The following is a 20,927-nucleotide window of genomic DNA, read 5'->3' as shown; positions in this document are numbered from 1 at the left end:
GGTTAGCAGTCAAATGCCTTATGTAGCATGCCATCAGACAGGGTCACCATGCATTGGGGTCAGAGAGATGAGTCAAACTTCCTCTCAAGGTCCCTTTCCATCCTGAAGCCCATGATTCTCACAAAAGCACCTTGAAGCCTGTTAGAGAGGCCAACCCTCCTGACCTCTTTAAACCACCTCAGAATGCTGGCTGTTCACATGCTTCTCTCTCATACGTCCTCACCAAGATTGTTCTTGCTTTAGAGTGTGAGCAGTTCCTAGGAGTGTACCCTTCCTGTAGCACCACACTCTAAAGCCAAGAACAATTATTTCTCTGCAGGACCTAAGCTCTTTAGTTTGCAGTGTGTCCAGTTCCTGGCTCCTCTTCATGCTTAGAACTAACTCCATGTGGGACAGGAAAATACCTACTATATGGTAATCCTCTCCTAACCCATTGGTTGACTATCCCAAGAACTATGAGGGCTGCACAGAGCAAGCCACAGTCCCTGACCAGAAGACAACAAGAAACTGGTACATGAGACCTTCCTCAAAGAGGTGATGTGCTACAGGCTTTCAAAAGTCATGGGAAGCTGGCCTAGACACAAAGAAAATGGGATTTCATCTTAAAAGTAGGCAGGGCAGTCTGGCTCTAAGCATACTCCAAAAGCTTCTGAGTAATTCTGGAAGGTTGAGCTTTGACTTAGTGCATTCGGACTTATGAGGCTCCCTGGGAGGCTGGAAGACTCCAGGAAGAACCCGGTGGCTTCGGTGATGTGCCAGGTCTAAGATCCTTCAGGCCAGCCATGCATGCCAGCATCTTCTGGGCTTTTTAGGGCTAAGCCACAGTGCACAGGCTGGAGGGTAAATGCAATCCTGACTCTTCTTCCCTTTCTCATGAACGTTTTCCTACAAGTCAGAGGAGAGCTGGGCAGTCCTCCCTGAATAACGAAATTGTGGCCATAAAATTACTTGTAAGCTGATTTTGGAGAATGTGATCAAGGAAACAAAGAAAACCAAACAAAGAAAGAACGAACAATTTCCATCAAAATGATAAACATGAAGGATGGGCCTAAGCATCTTACTTAAAAAGCATCATTAAAGAGCAATGACTAGAGTAGGAGGCTAATTCAAAAGACAGGAGATATCATTAATGACATAGAAAACATGAGGACTGAGGAGGTTATAACATTCCAGCAAATCCCATTTTCTACTTCCTAGGGTCAAAAATTCCTACCTCCTCCTCCTTCCCAGCATTCTCAGCATAAGAGATAGATTACACCCTTGCTCCAGGAGTATCCCAGGACAAGCCTTCTTAGCAAGATGGACTGGCCCTCAAAACCAAAGCCCCCTGCTACTTTGGCATTTTGAAGGCTGAAGTCAAAGGCAAAGAATATGTGTATTCTTTTTTTTTTTTTTCCCTCAAATCAAAATCATTTATTTCTTGTTGCCTTGAGGAGGGGACTGAAATTAATCAAACCTGCAGAGGCAGCCGCAGGGTAATGCAACATGAGAAGGAAACCCCAGCCAAAAGTTGCCTGGCTCTTGCCTATTAGTTTCCATCCCCTGCCTGGTAAGAAACACCCTGCAGGCAGCTTTGAAGCTCCTTAGTTAAGGAGAAGCATTTGGCTTAGGTTGGCTAAATTGCTCTAGGTGTTGCTGGCTCTGTGCTTTTTTAGAATGGGCAGGGGAGTAGGGTGTAGGGAAGCCATCTTTATACCAGGTACTGAGATTCTGGAAAAGGGCCAGGGAGGGGGAGGGGAGCAGCAAGAGAGCCTGGGGGAAAGGCCACTGAACAGCAGGCTCACCCAGTTTGGTGAAGGATGCAGCTGTAGTCCATGCTAATTTACACAGGGTTTCACAACCTTTTCACTCAATGACCCACCTACCAGTTAGAACACCGTGAAGAGGGGAGATGTGTGTATGGTGCTTGCTTTTACAGAGAAGCTAGTGTTTATTCACTCTAGCTGCCGACTCTATACTGGTGTTTTAAACATTCACAGAAAAAGCTGGAGCAGTGCACCTAGAGCATGGAGTCCTTCTCAGTTCTAGCTCTACAATGAGCTCGACTGGCAGGCGGTAAGGCTCTAGTAGAACAGGCACTGAAGTTCATCTAGGGACAGTCACCCCAGTTGAAGAAACTAGTGTCTACTTGTCAGCAGAGGGGGGATGATGAGTCACTCTTATTTCCTAGCTTTGCACGTTTCTAACCTAATCCAGAGTGGAAGAAATCTTGTTCTGTCTCTTCTTTTACTGAATAAAGGTCCACTGTATTCAAAACACATCCCTACCTGTCCCCCCTAGTCTCTCCAGCTTCCATGTGCCAATCTTCTGGTCCCAAGTGATGAGGAGGAGTAACGAAATCGAAGACATAAAGTCACCCCAAAGGCATTCTCTATGTGCACCAAGGTATCCCCATATTTCAGCTTAGACAGAGTGAGATGACAGATACATGGCCTTCTCCCTCTACAGTCTTCAGTGACCAGGAATATGAATAGAAAACTCAAAGCTTTAAAAAAAAAAAAAGGCTTGGGTGTTCTGATGCCATGGGGGATGAAATATCTTTGTTAAATCACTTCTCATAGTATAAGTAAAGCCTAAAGACTGGAACTAGTTTGAAATGGGAGGGAGGTGGTTAGAGAGACTAAGAGAGAGAGAGTGTCCCAAGTCTGATACCCACATCCAGGTAATTAAGGGACGCCTATATTTAAAAACAAAACAAAAAAAAAAACAACCAAGACAGATTCCATAGGTTTCTGGAAGGTATCCGAAGTACAAAGACGACCAAGGTGGATAAAACACCATGAGTGGAGAAAGAAATCAGAGACCAAATAAACCAAAACCAAATTCACTGCTGTTGAGTTGATTCCAACTAATAGCAACACCTCCCTTGGGTTTCCAAGACAGTATCTCTACAGAAGTAATTGCCCAATCTTCCTTCTGAGGAGTGGCTGGTGGGTTTGAACTGCCAGCCTTCTGGTTAGCAGCCAAATGCCTTAGACACTATACTGCCAGAGCTCTTAGAGACTCAATAGCTCACCCAAGTTACCTAGATTCCACCAAATGTCATTTTCTCTCAGACTAAGAAATGCTGTCACTGATCATATGGATCAGAAACAGCACCCACACTCAAGCCACCTGCTCTCCAATGGTCAAATTTTTGGTTTTAATCTTCTCAGAGTTCATTACACACCCCCTGACCACAAAGACAGCTGAGCCAGTGCAAACTCATATAAGTTCTGGGTAGACCAGGACCACTGAGGAGCACATATACGCAATTAGGGAACATCTGAAACAGCTTTACGGCAGCCAGTGGCCCAGTGTGGTTTCTCTAGAGTTACTTCACCAGGCAGATTGCTAGCTACCTCAATCAACCTTGTCTCTGACTTTCTCTCTCTCCGTCTGTGGGGTGTGAACTCACCATTGCATTGGGCATAGAGATTGTACATAGTAATTGTATGTTAGACATTATTCCTTTCATGGAGGACAGTGAACACTTCTCACATATGATTGCACTATGATAGGGTTTTGAAAAGTCAATTAGCTCCTAACAAAGAAAACCAAACCAAACCAAACTCACTGCCGTCGAGTCGAATCTGACTCATAGCGATCCCACCTTGGGTTTCTGAGGCAGTATCACTACAGAAGTAGATTGCCCATCCTTCCTTCCAAGGAGTGGCTAGTGGATTTGAACTGCCAGCCTTCTGGTTAGCAGTCAAATGCCTTAGGCACTAGGCCACCAGAGCTCCTCCTGACAGAGGAGGATGAAAAAGAGAGGGGGGTGGGGAAGGGAGAAAGCAAAGCATGCTGGGAAGGAAGTACAAAGGGTAGGGAAATTCCCCAGTGTGTTCAAAAGTGGCCCTGGGATGGGCCTTGCAGGGAGGGTCCATGAGACAGATCCATGCATTTTATCCCAACAGATCCTGCTGTCACTGAAAAGCTGTCAGATGTTCTCTAAGAAACCCACAAGTCACTCCAAGATAAGGGTGACACGCAGGTCAGGAGTTCCAGAAACAGGAGACTAAGTCATAGGGATTCCTGCCCCACCCACTGACAACTGCACCTTTTAAACCAAAGATAAGCCTACCTATAGTCACAGGGCCTCAGAGGAAACAAACTCAATTATAAAAATTAAATGCCAAATATAAGCACAAAATCCCAGTTTACAGGAGCTCAGCTATCTGCAGACTCAGCAGCACCCGGAGTCCAACTCACAGAGATCTGCCTGCAACACACAGACTGAGCCTGGCGAGGCCTGGAAGGGAGGGGCAAGGCACTCCCTTCCTAATTAAATGCAAGGCACTGCTAAGAAAAGATATGAACACAGTAGAATGGAGGCATGGTATTTTACATATCATTGACACTGAAGTCACAATATTTTTACATATGATTAACAAGAGTCTGCACATTCATCTTCCCAAATCAAAGCCTCGGTAAACTTAGATACTTAGATCGTGCACAAGCAGATGAAGGTTATCAGGTCAGGCAGCACAGTGGTTAAGTACTTAGCTGCTAATCTAAAGGTTGATGGTCCAAACTCACCAGTTGCTCCACAAGTGACTGATGTGACAGTCTGCTTCCATAAAGATTTACAGCCTTGGAAACCCTGCAGGACAGTTCTACTCTGTCCTATAGGGTTGTGATGTGTCAGAACCTGCTTCATGGCAACAAGTCTGATTTGAGTTTATAGCCACAGCATAAGGTGAGCCCCGGCTGCGTTTCCGCCCACTGAAAGCACCATTCTTTCAACTCTACACTTCTAAGGGTACAAACTTCTATTTTAAGACAGAAACCAGGGCTTCTATAATTTAAAGAACCAAGGAGGTTCTATTTTTAGCTTAAAGAGGACAAGACATTCGTCAGAAAAAAAGGAGGGTAAGGAAGGTTGCAACCCAGTTCATATAATTTCAAACAATTCTAGAATTACCTGGAAAGAACCTCATTGAGACCCTGGCTCAAAACTTCCATGGCCAGCTACGGAAACCAAAGCCCAGAGAGAGATTTGGATCGGTACAGAGTCGTTCAGATATTGGTGACAGCACGAAGACAAAAAACCAATCTCCTGATCACTAGGTGTGATGGTTATGTTTGTACGTCAACTTGGCTAGGCCTGGTTGAGTGGCTGGGGAGGTGGGGGTAGTCATTCCCCATGAAGAGACTGGCAATCAATTCCATGGTGGGATCTACCAAAGCAGCTGAGTAGCTGCCTTTGGTATGTGGTCTGCTTCCTGTATATAAGGAGAAGCCTTGGGAATGGTCTCTAGCCTATGGCCCACTTGGACCCTGCATGTAGCCGTGTTGTTGCTCAGCAGCCTGCTATGCTCTGCCGACCTTGGGACTTACAATGGACTTAAGTTAATGGCCTGCCATGTGGTTTGGTAACATCAGGACTGTGCCTTTTGATTTGTCAATCTTGGGGCTTTTCAGCCTCAGCAGCCAACAGCTTTCTGAGTGAAGAAATGCTCCAGTGGGCCAGAAGCAGGAGGCAGAGCTGGACCCCAAGGTTCAGCCCCTAGAGCCTGGCACTTTGAACTCAGACTTAAAGCCTCCAAATTATAAGAATAAACTCCTGTTTGTTAAGGCCATCCCATTTATGGTATTTTCTTGTCAGAGTGGTACTAGGTAACCAGAACACTAGGCCAGTACACTTTATACCACATCGTGTTCTCTCTGCCTGGAAACATATGCTGTTCTAAGTAATAATCCTTTCGATTAGGCTGGAATTCTGGAAGGAAGAGAAACCTCAAGAATGACCACACACAACACAAATCTATACAGTGTTGTGCAAAATCATGGTGTCACCTTGACTGGTAGTAAAGCCAATGAAGTCTCATAACAGACTGAAATAAAACATAACTGGCGGCTACAGAACACAAATTTAGATCCATTTCTCATAGTAAGTTCCAGTATGATGTTGGGCAATCATTTCCCTCTCTGGGCCTTATTTTTCCAGGTGGGAAAAATGAATGCTTGTACGGGTTTTTCAAGAACCATAGGGTGGCGCTAATGGTTAACAGGCTTGGCTGCTAACCAAAAGGTTGGAGGTTTGAGCCTATCTAGAGGGACCTCAGAAGAAAAACCTGGCAATCTACATGTGAAAATCAGCCATCCAAGACCCCGTGAAGAAGCACAGTTCTAGTTCAACACATGAGGCCACCGGGAGCCAGAGATGACTCAATGGCAACTGACTATTCTTCCTTGGGACTGTCCTCCATATTGTAGAGCACCTCTCACCTCTGGCCTCAGGTCACTAGATACCAGTAGTGACCCCAGTCTTGGTGACAACCAAAAACGTCCCAAACATTTCAAACTCCCCTAACAAGGGTAGTTTCACTCCTGCTGAGAACCACCAGGAACATCTCCAAGGCCCTTGCAGGCTTTAAAATGCCAGCAGGAAGACCCTAATGAACAGCAGGAGGGTAGAGGCGGGGAGGCTGGGGTGGCAGGCCTACCCGTAGATGTCCAGGACCCCAATGAAAGAGTGCTGCTTGACGGAGGTGTGCAGGGCCTTGTTGATGTGCTCCACAATCCAGCTGAACAGCTGGGCATAGATGTGCTTGGCCAAGGCGTTGCGTGCGTTGACCACCTGCTGCAGGGACATGGTCTTGACGTAGGTCTCCGAGGTGGTGACCAGCTTGCGATGGCACAGCCAGTGCTCCATCTGACTGTGCTCCACCCCTAGCAGTCGGCAGAAGTTGTTTAGGTGTACATCCCGGGGCTGCGGACGACACGGGGGACATAGTTCAGGAGGGGTTCAGTCTCACACACTCTTACACCCCGCTACGTGTAAATGACAGTTATGGCCTGGACGATGGTGCTTAAACTGATCATCACACTTGCTAATGACCAAATTATTAGAGTTTAACCAAACACACAGGCAAAAGCTCCACTTTTCTTATGTCCTGTCCCCTCTTCCATCACCAGGCTGCTGCTCTGTCATCGGTTGGAGAAGATTCCCCCAGCAAAGGGGGCAGAGTGAGAATGGACAGCTTCTGAATGGATGACCCATTAAGCGTGAGGAGCTGGAGGGCAGCAGATCCAAACCAAAACATATGCAGTTCCCATCTGCAGAGTTCCACATGCAGTGCTTACTCCATGCCCATAAGCGGTTCTGCCTCTTAGAATTCTATACCTGTAAGCATCACCTCTGACCAGTACCTTGCATGCCCAGAAATGAGCAATGGGCTCCTAAGGCTGGAAGACACTGTCAAAGGCATTCAGCTACTTCCCTCCCCCCAGGCTTTACAGTTTCCCCTTCTGTAAAGCAATGAAGATGGAGTAGATCAATGATTCTTTCCAGGATGAGAATCACATGGGAGGAGAGGGGTCTTCCAATGATACTTGACCCCAGTGGGTGTGCACAAATGGGCTGGGGGCCAGCACTGACACTGCTTCCAAGCAGGCTTCTTTTGTATCAGCCTCAATGATTCTACATAACACACAATACAATTACGTTATTAATATTCTTAAAGCCCTTGCTGCTTGGGAAAAAAAGCTAACGTGGAAAGCTAGGATGAATGGCAAAATTGTGGTACACTTTTTGGCCTGAGAAGATCATCAGTTAAAGTTAGCACTCAACTGGTAACATGACACATGTTTAGAGCTGGAAAGAAACCGGGAAATCTCCTAGTGTACGCCCCTTTGCCATACAGATAAGACAGCTGAGCTCCCCAAACCAAAGCAAACCCATTGCCAGAGAGGTGAAATGACTCACCCAGACCCAAGGTACCCACCTGCCTCTGGAGGTGCACTGGAGTCTTAGCCCTGGTTTACCCAAAGTACCAATCACACAGCCTGGCCTTCGAGCCACTGGATCACCAAATTACCCACAGGGTCTTGCCCCGTTTCACCAAAATGTATAGGTCTGTTGGCTAATGGGTGCTGTCCATTAAGCATACTACAGAGAACCTGTTCAGCCCTTACTCATTCCTTCGTCTACGTCTGCCTGGGAAAGCTGTTAACCTAGCTGTGAGCCTGCTAGAGAGGCTGAAAGGGAACCCTTTAGAACACAATGTGCTACATTCTACTTTGACTGCTAACTTGAAGGCTGGCAGTCCAAACCCACCAGCCACTCCTCAGAAGGAAGACTGGGCAATCTATTTCCTTAGAGATAGCACCTCGGAAACCCAAGGAAGGGTCACTGTGAGTTGAGTTTGGTTTGGTTTTTGGAAGTGATCTGTGGGACTCATTTTCTGATGAGGGTGTCTTGTAGATTTAAATAAGGGCTTGTTCAATGAAAATTAACACGAATAACTACACCATTTCCCCCTTGACACCATATCCCCAGGCCATTTTTTTTTTCTTACAGATATTTAAAAACCATTTTCCCCAAACACATGCATTTATAAAATAACAGACCATCAGAGAAATAACTTCTGAAATCATCCAATGTTTCTCCAATAGTAGTTACAAAAGTTTTATATAAAAAAAAGGTGGGGACAGGGAATCTTCCCAGGTTAAACGGTTTGTTCATGATCCTTCCAAGCATTAAGAGAAATTTACACAGCATTTCCTGAACTTAAGGAGCTCCAGTGGTATAGTGGTTAAGGCATTTGGCTGCTAACCAAAAGGTCAATGGTTTGAACTCACCAGCTGCTCTGCAGAAGAAAGATGAGGCAATCTGCTTCCATAAAGGATTTACCACCTTGGAAACCCCATAGGGGTCACTTTGAGTTGGAATTGACCCTATAGCAGTGATTTTGGTTTTTTGGTTTCCTGAACTTATTGGACCAAACAACTCTTATTTTCCTAGGAAATTGCCTAGGGTTAAGAGTTCCAGGTAAATACTTTGGGAACTATTCTAACCTAAACTCCTCTATGTTTCAGATGAGAAAAATGGGATTAAGTGAGGCTCCTTGACTTCTGACCCAGAGCTCCTAACCCCAGCACCCACAGCTTGGGGTGTGTGTGTGTTGGGGGGGAGTGTCAGAGGCCCATCCTTTCACAGTCACACATTCCATTGCCACCCCTCCTGGCTTTTTCTCTGCAGCTACTTCCACCACCCTTCCCTCTCCCTCAAACGTAAAGCTCTTTGTGGTAAAAGTATGTATCTGGGGGCTTAAGTGCAGCAGGTAACAGGTCCATTGGTGGCAGGTGTCCAACTTGTTCATCTGACCTATTTCCAAGAAATTCTTAATTACTAAACACAGCACTGCAGCTGGATTCCCTGACATTCAAGTGGGCTGCTAACAGTACACAGGTCTGCCCAAGTCCTGCCCACATGCTTCCTCCCTTCACTGTGCAGTGGAGAAAGGACCACAAGCATCCAAGCCAGGGAGCAGTCTGAACACCATCCCAGGGATACATTTCCCAACACTTTGGGGGGTGTGGCTTGCTTCTCTGTACCAGCTCTGGCTCTTGATTAAAGGTGCTAACTGAAACTGATTTAACATCATGCAATTACATTTAAGCTTAATTAAATGATGCTAAATCCATTAAAAATAGCCCACTTCATAGGTAGCAGATTCGTTTTACGGGCCCATATTGCCAAATTTAGGAAACAAATTGCCTCTGGTGTCCAAGTAATTGCATGCTGTTGCATCTCCAAGGTAACTCTGGCAATCACAAAACACATTTTTGTGCTTTAATTAAAAACTACCAAGCAGAAGGCACACTACTTATGGACAGGCAGCCTTTCCAGCAGGAGGCCTATCTTATGTGCCTGAGGAATAAACTAAAATTCATTTTCGAGAGGGAGCTTATGGTAACAACCATCTAATGAAGTATTTCTTGAGCATACACTATGTGCCCAGCATTGGGCTAGGCACTGATGGGGAATAGTGGGCATGTGGGGACAGTCACAGCTCAAGGGACTTAGAGTCCACTTGAAGAAGCAAGGCTGGCAGTGGTATAGGGGAAAGGACATTTTCCTATATAGGGTCCCGTTCTTGGTGTTGCCATTAACTTTCATTATGGCCTTAGAGAAAGACTTTGCTCTTTTCTGGGCCTGAGTTTTTTCTCCCCTATAAAGTGAGAGGATTGAGAGAGATGATCTTAAGGTCCATTCTACTCTAGCACAACAATGATAATAATAGTTAAGGAGTCAGTTGCTACCTGCTTTGTGCTAGGGCTTCTCCATAAGGAGCTCTGGTGAGGTAGTGGTTAGGGCATTTGGCTGCTAAACCGAAGGTCAGCAGTTTGAACCCACCAGCCACTCTATGGAAGCAAGATGAGGCAATCTGCTGCCATAAAGATTTACAGCCTTGGAAACCCAAGTGAGTTGGAAGCAACTCGATAGTGAGTTTGGTTTTTGGTAAGGCTTTTCCATGCAATACAGGTTGTTGTTGTTGTTATGTGCCGTTGAGTTGGACCCCACTCATAGCAACCCCTCCTTGGGTTTCTGAGGCAGTATCATTACAGAAGTAGATTGCCCCATCTTCCTTCCGAGGAGTGGCTGGTGGGTTTGAACCTCCAGTCTTCTGATTAGCAGTCAAGTGTCTTAGGCACTACTGTTGTTGTTGTTGTTATGTGCCGTCGAGTCGACCCCAACTCATAGCGACCCCTCCTTGGGTTTCCAAGGCAGTATCACTACATAAGTAAGATTGCCCAACCTTCCTTCCGAGGAGTGGCTGGTGGGTTTGAACCGCCAGCCTTCTGGTTAGCAGTCAAGTGCTTTAGCCACTATGCTACCAGAGCTCCTTACTTATCATGGGGTTCCATTCAATAACTCCATCGTAAATTGGCTTTGACGTAAGTTGAATGCCTCTTTTTTTTTTAAGTTTTCATTACTATTGTCTTTTATTATCAGTATCTTTATAAATCATAACATTGAACAGCTGAAAGTGAATCTCTGGAAATGATAGCAATAGCAAATTACACACTGCAACACTGTTGTTGTTATGTGCTGTCGAGTCAAACCCGACTCATAGCGACCCCTCCTTGGGTTTCCAAGGCAGTATCACTACGGAAGTAGGATTGCCCAACACTGTGCATAGTACACATTACTAACAATAAGATGTACCACACACACAAAACCCACAGAGGTCATAAGTGTGGTTTAGCATAACTTGAATACATTATAAGTTGGGGATCACCTGTATTTCATTTAACCCTCATGCCAGCACTCTGAGGTAGGTAATATCATCTATACTCTGCAGGTAAGAAAATGGCCTTAGAAATGTTCAGTAACTTGGCCAAAGTCATATCCAGTAAGTAGCAGAACCAGGACCTGCGACCAGGCAGTCTTGACTCATAGTTCTCACTCTCAACTAGACAGCCTCTAATCAGAGAACAATGTAAGACTAGCCTAGACCACACACCTGTGCTTCAAACTTTCTGTGGCTTCCTGTTGTCTTTAAGAGAAAGGGCTTCACCATGTGGCATCCAAATCTCTACCTGTCAGACACCACCTCCTCCCCCGACTACCACCTACGTGCCCTGTCCCCTCTCCCTCCAAGCAGGCTCTTACACTCCCACCTTCATTCAGTCTTTACACAAACATCCAGTGGGTGCCAGCATAGGTCAGGTGCCCCCAGGGGTGCCAGGGGTAGAACAGTGAGCACAGCAGCCATGATCTTAGGAAACAGGTAATTTATATAGCACTTTATAATTTACTGTAGTTTCACATAGTTGCCTCACTTAATATTCTGCCTTGTACTGTTAACATTTGGGCAAGTGTTGGCATTTATCTTGTCTAACCAGACAAATAGTAAGCTTCTTAGAGGTAGCCACCAAGTATGGTGCCCAATCCTTTATATAGCCTTGCAGTGTAGACCTCATCTAGAGCTCAGAGAGCATTCAATCGATTGATGACATTCTGCAGAATCCCATATACCTCTAGGAACTTGGAAAATCAACCCATCAGAAAGACTTCAAGTGAACAGCCACTAAATTCCCTGCCCTCAGTGATACAAGTTTGATGGCACCTGATTTGAAAAGGCTTTGTTCTTTTCAAAAATTATCGGCAAGTGAACAGAAACCATTACTGTTAAGAATAAATAACCTACGAGAGTCCTCTACGAGTAAAGGCATGTTTAAGCTGCATGAAATGGTAAGAACACAATTAGCTGTGTACATTTCATCTCTGGAGCTGGAGCACAACTTACTGATATACTACACGAATCACCGTCGCGTTCGGCCTGAATCTCCACATTTCCAAGGTGCAGGATAGAAGCAATTATCTTGAAAATGCTCATCTGATGGGACTCTCTCACTCCTGAAAAAAAAAAAAAAAATGAATGACACTCAATATCCAAGGCTGTAGGACAGAAAAGGTGTTTTACCCGTGTTCAGGACTTCTTTAAAAATAAGGTTTGACTTTCCTTTCCGGGCCAACGATTCCAAAAATGATCCAGGCTCCTCACCAAGTAATTACCTCTCACAGTAAGAGCTCAGAGGGCAAAGGGGCTCCCTGGACTGAAAGGGAAATATCCCTCACTCTGATCGTCTTGATCCAACCAGATGGGTACGCCACCATTTTAACTTCTCCAAAAGCCAAGGAGAGGCAGCAATCATGCAGACTCAGTTTGGACCTTATGTCAGCCAAACACTTTATGGATGTTATTATGGGTTTAATAAGAATGGTCATTTATCTGCAGTTGTTTTCCTCCCCACATAATATCCTGCAAACATCTGTGACATACATCCAAAGTGTCAACAGAGGAGGAAGAAGAAGAAAAACTTTTCCTGGGAGACTGTTACAGGGGCTGGACGGCCAGCTGGCTCTTGGTCAATCCCAGAGGGGGGCTGTTGCTCACCATGCTCCATCTCAGTTACAGATACACACAAGTCTGTTCGACACTAGAACCACTGTAGCAGTAAATGGCTGTGGTTCAATTTGTCATTTTCCTACACGAGTTACCAAAGGCATGGATAATCCTTTAAAATTTATATTTAGCTTTAAACCATTTTTTTTTAAAGTCACAAAATATTTCAGACTTATACAAGAGGCTTTGGAAGGAAGATGGGGCAATCTCCTTCCTTAGTGATACTACCTTGGAAACCCAAGGAGGGGTCGCTATGAATCTGGTCCCACTCGATGGCACATAACAACAACAATACAAGAGGCTGTGGAATAACATAATGAACACCATTAAACCTTCCACCGAGTTTGAGAAATAAGACAGTTATTCCCCCATACACCTCCCCATAATATTATGATGATGATGTTCAAGATGTTTACTTGTGTTTTATTGATTATGCAAAGGCATTTGACTGTGTAGATCATAACAAATTTTGGAAAACATTGTGAAGAACAGGAACTTCAGAGGAGTTGATTGTGCACATGTGGAACCTGTATAAAGACCAAGAGGCAGTTATTTGAACTGAATGAGGGAATACTGCTTGACTTAATACCAGGAAAGGTGTGCATCAGGGAGGTATCCTCCCACCATACTTATTCAATCTGTACACTGAGCAAATAATCTGAGAAGGTGGACCATGTGAAGAAGAACACAGCATGAGGACTGGAGGAAGACTCATTAACAACCTGCAATGTGTTGTTAATGAGTCTTGCTCAAACATAATCGTGCTTGCTAAAAGTAAAGAGGACTTGAAGCACTTACTGATGAAGATCAAAGACTACATACAGCCTTCAGTATGGATTATACCTCAACATAAAGAAAACAAAAAACCTCACAACTGGATCAACAGGCAACATTGTGATAAACGGACAAAAGATCGAAGTTGTCAAGGATTTAATTTTACTTGGATCCATGGAGCAGTAGTCAAGAAATTAAATGATATATTGCACTGAGCAAATCTGCTATAAAAACCCTCTTTAAAGTATTCAAAACTAAGGATGCCACTTTAAGGACTAAGGTGCACCTCACCCAAGCAATGGCATTTTCAATTGCCTGATATGAATGTAAAAGCTGGACGATAAATATGGAAAACCAAAGGAAAACTGATGTATTTGAATTACAGTGTTGGCAAACAATACTGAATAAACCATGAACTGCCAGAAGAATGAACAGATCTATGTTGGAGGAAGTACAGTCAGGGTGGTCCTTAGAAGCAAGGATGGTAAGACTTCATCTTACATACTTTGGATATGTTATCAGAAGGAACCAGTCTCAGAGAAAGACACCATGCTTGGTAAAGCAGAGGGTCAGTGGAAAAAGAGGGAGACTTGCTGAGATGGACTGACATGGTGGCTGCAACAATGGGCTCAAACATAGCAACAATTGTGAGGATGGTGCAGGGCCAAGCAGGGTTTCATTCTGTTGTTCACAGGATCACCATGATTTGGGACCAAGTCAGTGGGACCTGATCACAGTAACAATCCTCCCCAGCTTCAGTTACCTCTTTTAAGGAAATACTTTACTCAGGACAAAGAAAAAAAAAAAGAACTCAGTGACATTTGTACAAATGTGAGGCAAGATATGTTATGCTAGGATTAAAGACTATATCCAGATATCTACAAAGTGGACAACTGAAGCATGAATTATAAAAAATTAACTCTAAAAAAAATTGCTATATATCCACTATCATATAAGCTCCACAAGGGCAGAGATTTACTTTTTTAATTTTTATTATATAAAATTTCACAACAGACAAAGTGAACAGAAATACTAATAACCAGCGAATCTCCACTGAGTAGCCATTTTGGTTTCATCATCATATCCCCAGTGCCTAGTGTCTGGCACATTACAGGTGCTCAAAAATCTAACTGATGGAATGACTGAATTAATGGCTATTGCACAGACTGCAGGTCCTTGCAAATATGTATATAAATAAATAAATAAATAACCCAAACTCATTGCTGTCGAGTCTAATCCAACTCACAGAGACCCCTCCTCGGGTTTCCGAGGTGGTATCACTATGGAAGTAGATTGCCCTGTCTTCCTTCCAAGAACGTAAATATATGCATTCTTTTCTTCGATTCTTTTACTGAGGTTTAATAATCCAAAAAACAGCCAGAGGCCAAAGAATTTTGCCATATATTCTTGTTCAATGTAATCAAATTAAGACTGGTGGAAGGAAGAAAGGTTAAAGCCAGGACAAGACAGGATGTTAGACCACTTTGCATCCCTGCGTGGAGTAACAGTGGGTTCTTTTAGCTGTTCGTCAGAGTTTAGAGCATCCCAATTCTCACGTGAGTCTCATTACAAGTAAGTGCTGGGGTATTAAAAGGTCAAGATGGAGATATCACTTAGGCAGCAACTTTTCTTTTTCACTTATTCTTAGGAACCAGTGCTTTGTCAGTTTCCAAAGACCCCATCATGATAGGAATTTAAGTAGTAGATGTTGACTAGGTATTGCATCCTAACAATAGTTAAGGATCCCTGCACTCAACTAACCAGAAAATCCCTTGTTCACATGGGATTCTCTGAATAAGCAGTGTCTCATATTGGAATACAAAAAACAAAACCAAAGGAGTGAAACAGGGGTCAACAACTTCAGGCCTCTGGCCCACAGCCTGATTTTGTAAATAAAATTTTATTGGCACCATGCCACAGCCATTTGTTTACATTTTGTCTATGGCCATTTTTGTGCTACAATGGCAGAATGAAGTAATTGCAATAGAAATCGTATGGTCCACAAAGCCTAAAACGTTTACTATGCTGCATTTAAGAAAAAGTTTGCCAAACCCGTGAGTAAAAGAATGGACATATTTATTAAAGAGTAGGGAAGAAATTAGGAGATCTGGTGATGCAGTGGTTAAAACATTTGGCTGCCAACCACCAGGTTGCTGGTTCAAACCCACCAGCTGATCCAGGGGAGAGAGACAAAGCAGTCTGCTTCTGTAAAGATTTACAGCCTTGGAAACCCTATGGAGCAGTTCTACTCTGTCCTATAGGGTCACTGTGAATTGGAATTGACCCCATAGCAGTGGGTTTGTTTTGGTTAGGGAAAAATTACAGATGCCATTTGCTTTGAAAATTAAAGCGCTCAGTCTCCTGAGAACCCTATAGGGGGCACCTTCTCCCTGTATCAGCTCATGCCACTATCACACTACAGGAGCAGCCACAGTAAGCCTTCTCCTTTCTTTAACAACCTAGGCAGAAAGCCATCCTGCTCAACATCCAGCCTCTTCCAGACATACTTCCCCACTCTGGAGATTAGAAAGGTATGCAATACTGGGTTATCACCTTACTGTGTCTCAGTTTCAAATCCACCCTTCTTTGGTCTGCTTTCTGAGTGGAGCTAGCTGGCCCTTGTAAACACCTCTCCTTTGCCAGCTGGCAGAATGGCAAGTTTCATCAATAGAGGGCGCTAGAGGGACTTTACTAGGAGACAACACCCGGAATACATTTCCCTTCTGAGTTGTTGATCATCCGTAATTATCATTCTTTTAAGAGCCCAGCAACTCAAACATGAGCTGCAGCTGGGCCTTCAAGTCAAGCTCTCTCAATCCCTACACAGAGGCTAGACCATATCCCGTTTGGCCGTGTTTTAAATGGACATTGGATTGAACTTCCCTGATCGCCACAAAAGACGTTAGAAATGCTGCTGTGGGTTAATCACATGGCTCGAGATCAAACGTCTATCTCTGTCAGGAAAGAAGTCGGGAAGAACACAAAGGTCTAACTTCTGAGCCACCTTGGGTTTTAGGCTGACTTCCCACATTGTCTTTTTTCTGGCTGCAGGTTCCAGGAATTTACCACTTTAATTTCTCAGTTAAGAAATTAACTAAGGGCTCTTCTCCCCCAGAACTGGAAGAGGATGGGGGACATTTTTTCTAGTCTACTCTCCCCTTCTTCCCCTAAAGAGAGTCTCGTTGTTTAAAGAATTCCACTACCAAGTTCTAGATGGAAACAGAGTTAACAGAAGTGCCATCTTATACATATGTCAATGCAATCAGACTTTTCTAGTCAGCTTACAGCTCTGACCCTATGACTGTGGTACATCGGTGCCTTGGTCCCAGTGGCCAAGCACACTTCCTTCTGCTGGAGTACACTTTGTCTACACCCAGACCACAGCATGGGCAGACATGGCTACACTTAGTTTTCCTCCTTTGGCTTCATTGGCCTGAGGGAGTGAAAAGGGATACTCTAGTACTTGGGAGACTGACTCAACCCCTAAAAGAAAGGCCAACAAAGCACTGAACTTGAGCTTGGGAGTCTGGTGACCGGGATGGAAAGAGAGAGTAGGAAGACATTCACCAAGGGCAAGGGGACATCCTCCTAAGCTGTTGAAGGCTGGCAAGCACAGTGGGACATCACCTTGTTTTCCTACTCTCCATGAAGTCCACCCTCCAGCTCTGTTTCCCTCATTCTCCTTACCAAGAAGTGTGAAGGCCTGTCGAGTCTTCTCAAAGTCTTCAGCATCATCTACACCCTCGATGGATGTGTCTCCTCCCTGGGATGTATAGAAAAAGTCCTCGGCACATGCTATGGGAGGTAAGGAAGTAAGGTAGAGGCATCAGAAAGAGGGCTTCATCCTTGATTTACCTGCAGATAACCACCCATGAGGATTTCTACTTCCTTAGCATACCGTTCCCAGACCAAATATTATTCCTAGTTATAAGTGGGATCCTTCAAAACAGTCTCTTTAACATAATGGCAAGTGGGAGAGAAGATGATTGAATAACATAAGACAGAAAATTATACTATGCTGAAAGAATGTGTCTGTCACTGCATTTGCATAAAAATGGTATGTGAAACATGTTAACCTACAAGATAAGTCACAGATAGGATTCACCATAAACCCACTGCTGACATGAGTTAATTCTGACTCATGGTGGCCCCTGTTGGGTTTCCAAGGCTGTAAACCTTTAGAGAAGCAGACTACCTCATCGTCCTTCCACAAGCACTGGTGGGTTTGAACTTCTGACCTTCTGGTTAGCAACCAAGTGCCTTACCCACTATACCACCAGGATCCACTAATAGACTTGTTACCAAATAAAACCACCAAACTCACTGCCATTGAGTCAATTCTGACTGATAGCGACCCCCTTTAGGTTTCCAAGGCAGTACAGAAGTGGATTGTCTAGTCTTCCTTCCATGGAGTGGCTGGTAGGTTTGAACTGCCAGCCCTCTGGCTAGCAGTCAAAATGCTTAGGCACTACACCATCAGAGCTCCTTAGATAGACTTGTTAAGATCTGATAAACACAAATAAAATGTATACCCATCCTAGAATCACAGATTTCCATGACCTTGATAATATTAGTTCAACCACCTCATTTGAAAACTCATGGAAATCTGAGCACTATGGTTTTTCTGCTTGGTGTTACTTTGTATTTTTTTTTTTTTTACAAAGTTGGGGCCCATCTGAATGCTCAAAATACAGGCACAAATGTAGGCTGAGACCCTCACATGTGGGCTCACATCCCCCAGCTTAATTCCTCCTCTGTCAGTCCTTTGGTAACAGCCTTGGGAATGGCTGGAAAGGAGGGGCTCAGGCTATGTCTGAGAACTCAGAGGCAGCCTTAACAGAGGGCAGTCAGTATCTGTGTCACAGGGAGGATGGTAGAATCAGCTCTTGGGAGGGGGCCGGGCTCAGAAGCCAACATTTAAGGCAATGATTGCACATAATCAAAATCACCCTTGAAAACAGTGAAATTTTCTCTTGACCTAAGGATGTCTGGTTGAATGCACAGAAGCTAAATGTGCATAGGATGCAACTTCATTGCAATTTGCGCTCCTCCTCTAACACCTGCTCCTCCCAAATTTATCTGAGAATTTCTTGAGCCTCTTCATTTTCTCCATCCCCATTTCCTCTGCCCTGGGTCCAATCTTCAACAGCTTTGCGTGAAGATGGTTGCAAAAGACTCATACTGGTCACTGGTCTCCCTGCCTTTGCTCTTGTCCCTTCAAATCCACCTCCAAAGTGCTGGTAACTCCAGTGACACCACTCATCTGCTTAAAGTCCTTTTGCCTCTACTTCCTCAAAAAACTGCCTCCTGGGAGTTCTGCTGGCATAGTGCCTAAGGCATTTGACTGCTAACCAGAAGGTTGGCAGTTCAAACCCACCAGCCACTCCTCAGAAGGAAGGTTGGGCGATCTACTCCCGTAGTGATACTGCCTCGGAAACCCAAGGAGGGGTTGCTGTGAGTCGGTTCCAACTCGATGCCAGTGAGTTTGGTTTGTTTGAGATGCTTTGTAAAGTGCCCTCCTCTTGCCATTCCAGACTCATTCATGTCTTATCCCTTCCCTCCACATCTCTGTATTCCATGTAAATCAGTTTCTTTACTGTCACTCATCATCTCTACCCTCCATCTGTGCCTTAATGGTCCTTCTCCCTATTTCCCACCTTGCATCCTATGCACCAGTGTATTCTGAAGCTTACCAATTCCTCTGGCTCACTAAGCACACATTGCCAGGGCCACCTAGGAAGCAGCAGAACTCAGCTCTAAACCCCAATGTGACTCTGAACAGTCTGGACCCATAACACCCAATCACACTGCCCATAGGAACGCATAATCAGAATCTCAGTTGCAATTTATGAAGGAAAGCTTCCTCAGGGAGTAACTTAAACATGCTTTCATGATTATAGGACAAGGCACTTGAACTGGGAGAAGGAGGACGTCAGCCCTGTGCTCATTCATAGCCAGAGGGGACATGAATTCTGAATTCTCTGGGGAAAAAAATCACATTAGCTTTTGGTGTAAGATAGCATATTTATTTATTTATTTTTGCATTAAAAAAACAAAACAGACTTTGTTGCCCAGCAAACAAAATATTAAATATTTAAGCATCTATTTTTCTATATATGTAATTTATTATTGTGAGAGAAGGCTATCAATGTCAAATAAATTTTTTTTTTTCCACTTGCTTCTATTCATGTGCCTTTATGATCAATTATCCATTTTTCCCTCCTAATGGAGTTCTGGTGGTGTAGTGCCTAAGGTACGTGACTGCTAACCAGAAGGCTGGAGGTTCAAACCCACCAGCCACTCCTCAGAAGGAAGGCTGGGCAATCTACTTCCGTAGTGATACCGCCTCAGAAACTCAAGGAGGGGTCGCTGTGAGTTGGATCCGACTCAACGGCACATAACAACAACAACAACAAAGTGTTGTATGCCACACTTGAGGCAATGAAAAATTCCTAAATGCCATGGCTAGGGACCTGAACATTCACCCATAGCTACTTACTTTTGGTTCCACTTATAACATGCAGTTGTGGTCCTAGTGTCTTTTTTCATAGCCATTGGGAAACATTTATCATGATGACCTTTATACTTCTTCAAAATTTAGTGTTTGTTGCATCTTGAAAAGTCTCACTACAAGGCCTGGTGATCTTTGCCACCAACATACTGTCCCATGGCGAATGGTGCCTCCTGTGCCCTCCTCAATGAGCAGCTGCACAGAAAGCTAGGACAGCACATTTAATTCTTTCATATCTAATTACTCTGCAAGCCCTGGCAGAGAGAAATATGTTTCAAAGGCTTCATAAAAGCATTATTTCTTTTTTCCCTTTATACTCAACTTTTCCAAGTCCTAATCTGGTGATTTTTACAGTGTCTACATGAGGAAGAGCGAATATATTATTCCCATTTTTCAGACAGGCAAACTGAGGCATATAGGGCTTTAACATGGTGCCCAGGTTTACCCAGTGTTTGGCCAGGATTGGAAGCCCATCACTTGATCACCCTATTGTGGGGATGACTATTCATGAATCACATGACTTTGCCACCATAAAAGCAAACCAAAAAACCAAACTCATTGCTGTTGAATCGGATCTGACACAGCGACTCCTCCTTGGGTTTCTGAGGCGCTATCACTACGGAAGTAATTGCCCAATCTTCCTTCCAAGGAGTGGCTGGTGGATTTGAACCACCAGCCTTCTGGTTAGAAGTCAAATGCCTTAGGCACTATGCCACCAGAGCTCCTTTGCCACCATAAACACAACCTAAAAACTATAATGCACCTGACCCAAGCCATGGTCTTTTCAATTGATTCAAATACATCTGAAAGCTGAACAATGGAAAAAGAGTGCAGAACAAGAACTGATGAAATCGAACTGTGATGCTGGTGAAGAATATTGAATATCCCACCAATTGTCAGAAGAATGAACAAATCAGTCTTAGAAGAAATAAACCAGAAATGAGAATAGGAAAACTTTGGCT

General features: G+C 44.2%; 1 protein-coding gene across 1 annotated transcript in view; it reads right to left on the bottom strand.

The window, feature by feature from the left end:
* MYO5B (myosin VB) overlaps positions 1 to 20,927 on the bottom strand; it is a 351,393-nt gene that overhangs the window by 213,805 nt on the left and 116,661 nt on the right. Inside the window, exons 9-11 of the mRNA XM_007943854.2 lie at positions 17,142 to 17,249; positions 12,021 to 12,130; positions 6,429 to 6,694 (exon numbers count right to left, since the gene is read on the bottom strand). Coding sequence (XP_007942045.2) covers positions 6,429 to 6,694; positions 12,021 to 12,130; positions 17,142 to 17,249 — 484 coding nt within the window. The remainder of the gene's footprint in view (positions 1 to 6,428; positions 6,695 to 12,020; positions 12,131 to 17,141; positions 17,250 to 20,927) is intronic.

This window comes from Orycteropus afer, unplaced genomic scaffold (genome assembly GCF_000298275.1).
Source record: "Orycteropus afer afer isolate SDZICR_OR568_19922 unplaced genomic scaffold, OryAfe1.0 scaffold00113, whole genome shotgun sequence".
NCBI classification, from domain to species: domain Eukaryota; kingdom Metazoa; phylum Chordata; class Mammalia; order Tubulidentata; family Orycteropodidae; genus Orycteropus; species Orycteropus afer.
The sequence above is the reverse complement of the archived record's forward strand: the minus strand, read 5'-3'. Positions and strand labels throughout refer to the sequence as shown.